The sequence below is a fragment of the Budorcas taxicolor genome, chromosome 8 (assembly GCF_023091745.1).
Source record: "Budorcas taxicolor isolate Tak-1 chromosome 8, Takin1.1, whole genome shotgun sequence".
Lineage (NCBI taxonomy): Eukaryota > Metazoa > Chordata > Mammalia > Artiodactyla > Bovidae > Budorcas > Budorcas taxicolor.
In genome coordinates, this window is record NC_068917.1 from 62,976,995 (window position 1) to 62,981,617 (window position 4,623).

The 4,623-nt window shown below is 51.8% G+C and overlaps 1 protein-coding gene across 1 annotated transcript; it reads right to left on the reverse strand.

The window, feature by feature from the left end:
- Window positions 1-2,439: 2,439 nt before the first annotated feature.
- On the reverse strand, window positions 2,440-3,530 carry LOC128052063 (olfactory receptor 13C7-like). The gene has a single exon (XM_052644530.1). It carries the CDS (start codon window positions 3,421-3,423, stop codon window positions 2,440-2,442), a length of 984 nt encoding a protein of 327 aa, XP_052500490.1. The 5' UTR covers window positions 3,424-3,530.
- Between the last annotated feature and the right edge of the window lie 1,093 nt (window positions 3,531-4,623).

Below are 4,623 nucleotides of genomic sequence, written 5' to 3' on the forward strand. Positions count from 1 at the left end.
CATATACAGTGATTTTTGGAGCCCAAGAAAATAGTCTGTCACTGTTTCCATTGTTTCCTCATTTGTTTGCCATGAAGTAATTGGACTGGATGCCATGATCTTTGTTTTTTGAATGTTGAGTTTTAAACCAGCTTTTTCACTCTCCTCTTTCACCTTCATCAAGAGGCTCTTCAGTTCCTCTTCAATTTTTGCCAAAAGGGTGGTGTCATCTGCGTATTTGAGTGACAGTTCAATAACCAGTTGGGAAAGCTCTGTGGAGCTGTAGAGACAAGCCCCTAAAGAGTCCTGCCCTCGAGGCACCCACATGGTTGTGAAATATTGTGGACACAAAGCAGAAGAGCATCAGTTCAGTTCAGTTGCTCAGTCATGTCCGACTCTTTGTGACCCCATGGACTGCAGCATGCCAGGCCTCTGTGTCCATCACCAAGTCCTGGAGTTTACTCAAACTCATGCCCATTGAGTTGGTGATGCCATCCAACCATTTCATCCTCTGTTGTCCCCTTCTCCTGCCGCCTTCAATCTTTCCCAGCATCAGGGTATTTTCAAATGTCAGTTCTTTGCATCAGGTGGCCAAAGTACTGGAGTTTCAGCTTCAACATCAGTCAGAAAGGCTTTGTTACCAAACAAAATGTTCCAACAAAGTGTGGTGGGACACAAAGGAGAGAGCCCCTTTAAAGGGCTAGGAAAGGCTGTGTTCAAGTGATGGTGTCTAAAGTGGCTTAAAAAAACAGTCCCAGATCTCCCCAGAGCACAGCATGGACAACATACAGCGGTGTGGGGAGTACAGACAGTGCAGAGAGGGGTTGGCGGTGTGCAGGGCCGAGTAGAACATGGGGCTCACAGGGCAAGGGCTGTTTTCTGGAGGCCCGAGGACTCAGCTGAAGAATGTGGCCTTCCTTCTGTGGTAAGGGTGAAGCATCAGAGGTTCTTAGGTGGTGAATCAGCCAGGGTCTGGTGACAGTAGCAGGACCAGTGTGAGCGATGTGAGGCTTTGTTGTGGAGAACAGCGCTGTCATTTGTGGGAGCTGCAGGAGAAGCCTGTGCCACGCTCAGCCTCTGCACTTGGTGTCGGGTCTGAAGCTGCTCTCGGGTGGTGTGAAGGGGCAGGTGAGGACAGACCAGCGCCCAGGAGGACACGCTGGAACCCGTGTCTGGCCCTCACTGTCTTGGACTCAGGGACACTGGTGACCCGCAGGAGGAGCCGGCACTCTCTGCACTGGAGCTCCCCTCGCTCGGGCCTCAGAGCAGCTGCAGGTGGCCTGGCAGGAGCCAGAGGGGCTGCACTGACAGCAAGTGAGGGCTCCACCACCTCAGCGCGGCCTTGCCTCCGCCTTCCCATCCCTTCCAGAGTCTCTCGTGCTCAACCCGAACCCAGAACCTGAGAGGAGAACTCTTGGAGGGCCGGTTGAAACCTAGCTGGATACTCCAGTCCAGAGTCACACAAGCCAGCTAACCAGTGCTCCCTGGGGTGATTAACCTGGAAGCAGCCAGTGAGGCAGAGCTGGCCAGAGAATGGAAGCTCTAGAAATCTCTAGTACCTCCTGGGGTGACTGTAGGGTAGCGGCATTGTCACCAGGCTCTCCAGGAATTCCTTAATCTTACCCCTCCCTCCACAAATAGGGTAGGTAGGCATTCCCAACCCTTGGTGTCCGCTCTGGCCTGTGCCTTGAATGATTGGCCAAGAAGGTGGAAGTGGAAGGAAGAGGTCATTTCTGAGTGGAAGCTGCAAGAATCCACACAAGCTTTGTCATGTGCTCTTCTTTTGGCATTTCACCAGCAGTGTGCCATATGGCAGATGCTTTATCATCTTGAGGCCCACAGGATGAAAAAGATGAAGTAGATTCCCCATCCAATCTCTGATGGACCTGGAGAGTGAGCAAGAAAAATAACCTTTGTGTTTTTAAGCCTTTGCAGTTATGAAGTCACGCCACAGTATAACTAGTTCCCCAGGTGGCGCTAGTGGTAAAGAATCCCCCTGCCAATACAGAGGTCCTGGTTCAATACCTGGGTTGGGAAGATCCCCTGGAGGAGGACATGGCAACCCACTTGAGTATCCTCACCTGAAGAATGCCATGGACAAAGAACTCTGGCAGGCTAGAGTCCATAGGTTCCCAAAGATTTGGACAGGACTAAAGCGACTCAACACCCCACTCCAGTACTTTTGCCTGGAAAATCACATGGACGGAGGAGCCTTGTAGGCTGCAGTCCATGGGGTCGCTAGAGTCAGACAGGACTGAGCGACTTCACTTTCACTTTTCACTTTCATGCGTTGGAGAAGGAAATGGCAACCCACTCCAGTGTTCTTGCCTGGAGAATCCCAGGGACGGGGAAGCCTGGTGGGTTGCCATCTATGGCGTCGCACAGAGTCGGACACGACTGAAACGACTTACCAGCAGCAGCAACAAAGTGACTCAGCACACACACACCTGCCTGATGGACTTAGTGAACAACAGGCAAGCGGGCCATCTTCCTGGAGAGGAGGTCTCCCCTCAGCAGAGCTATGGCGGCAGCTTTCACCTCTGCATTCCTCAGACTGTAGATGATGGGGTTCAGCGAGGGGGTCACGACCCCGTAGAACAATGCAATAAGCTTATCCAAGTAGAGGTCCTCGGCCTTGGGCTTGAAGTACATGAAGGAGATAGTCCCATAGAAAATCACCACCACTGTGAGGTGGGCAGAGCAGGTAGAGAAGGCTTTGTGCCGGCTGGCAGCGGACGGCACCCTCAGGATGGCGGTGAGGATGAACACGTAGGACAGGAAGATGAGCAGCAGTGGGGCCAGCGTCAGGACAGCTGAAGCCACCATTAATAGCAGGGCATTGAGAGAGATGTCCCCACAGGCTAGTTTCAGCACCGCCAAGATCTCACAGAAGAAGTGGTTGATGACATTGTGGCCACAGAAGGGGAGGCTCCAGGTGAGAATGGATTGGAGAAGGGAGTTGGCAAAGCCTGCCCCCCAGCTCAGCACCGCCATCCACATGCTCGTGTGCCAGCTCATGACCTCTGAATAGCGAAGCGGCTGGCAGATGGCCACGTACCGGTCACACGCCATCATGGCCAAGAGCACGCACTCCGTGGAGCCCAGCGCCAGGGTCAGGTACATCTGCAGGGCACAGCCAGGGAAGGAGATGGTGCTTTGGGTTTCCAGGAAGTTGACCAGCATGAGAGGCACGAAGGAGGATGTGCCACAGATGTCCATGAGGGCGAGGTTGCTGAGGAAGAAGTACATGGGGGTGTGCAGGCGGGGGTCCAGCGTGTTCAGCCCGATGAGGAGGGCGTTCCCCAGCACGTTCACGGCGTAGATGCCCAGGCAGAGCATAAACAGCACCATCTCGAGGTTGTGGTGGTCGTGTAGCCCCAGCAGGACAAACTCTGTCACGACCGTCTGGTTTGCCCCATTCGTCTCACTCTCCATCCATCTCATTCTCCCTCTTTTCCCATCTGCACCACGAAGGTGTTGGATTAAGCACCAGTGGGCCCGGGAGCCAAGCAACGTGGATGTGTTACCTGGGGTGAGTCAGCCCTGCCTCTGGAACTAGTTTCACTATTGGTGTAATGAGAGAGTGGACTTCAGGTCTGCAAGCCAGCCCCCTCAGTTCTGTAGTTCTGGTGTAAATTTCATGAGATGGGGTCCATTCTAATCTCCTAAGCTCTTCTCTCTTCTCCCCCAGCTGTCCTAAGGGAGAGAAGAGAATAAATTCTTGTTTCTCAAGCTCCTTTTGAATCCGCAGTGTTCTTGGCTTTTAAGAGGAAGCACATTTTCTAGGTTATGACTTCATGTGGCTGAATGATGCCCATAGGATTTCAGATTCATTCACTCACTGAGGATTTGTTGAGTGCCTACCCTGTGCAGGGTGTTTCGGTGCTGGGCTATAGCAGTAAGAAAACTGCGTGGACAAAAACATGCGACATTTGTAACAAGTGTTGCTCCTCTTTCTCAAATTAAGTGGGATGAGCTTGGGAAGGCAGGTGGGTGATGAGTGATGGTCACCCCATTCCTTTGGGCATAAAGGTTGAACATTTCTACCACATAGGATGTACAAGCCTTATTCAGGTGTCTCTCCTTAAGATCAGAGACCATGCATTGATCTTTAAAAGAATATACAAGAACATACTTATCCCAATAGAGCCACTGGTCACAACATTTAATCTGGTCATAAAAGCCAATTGAGTCTCCTCTTAGCCTCCATATCGCTTTTTAGAATAAATGATATTGACAATAATGTTACACAGGAGGGAAAGGCAGGTTCTAATCTGACAGAGGTGTCCTGGGTCACTGACCCGCTCTATAAAGAGAGTGTGGGAAGCGGCCACAGTCTTTGCCCAGGAGCCTCCATGTCTCTTCTGAGCTGGTCTCAGCCCCTTGGGAAATGCCAGTGTCTGGAGGGAGCCAAGTGTCAAGTGTCAAATGGAGAGCTGTCTTGTGGCCCAGGTGACCCCCTGTTCTTAGGGGTAAATAGGAGCTGATAGTGAACTTTAACTTGTCAGAAGATCAAATCACCCCTCCTTCCATCTCTTCACTCCTAGACTGACGTGAGGCCAGTGTCCTATGACAATGTTAGAGTCCTCTCTGTCCTTCAGCAATGGTTCCCTCCCTCTCTCTTCCTGTAGAATTGCATCTATT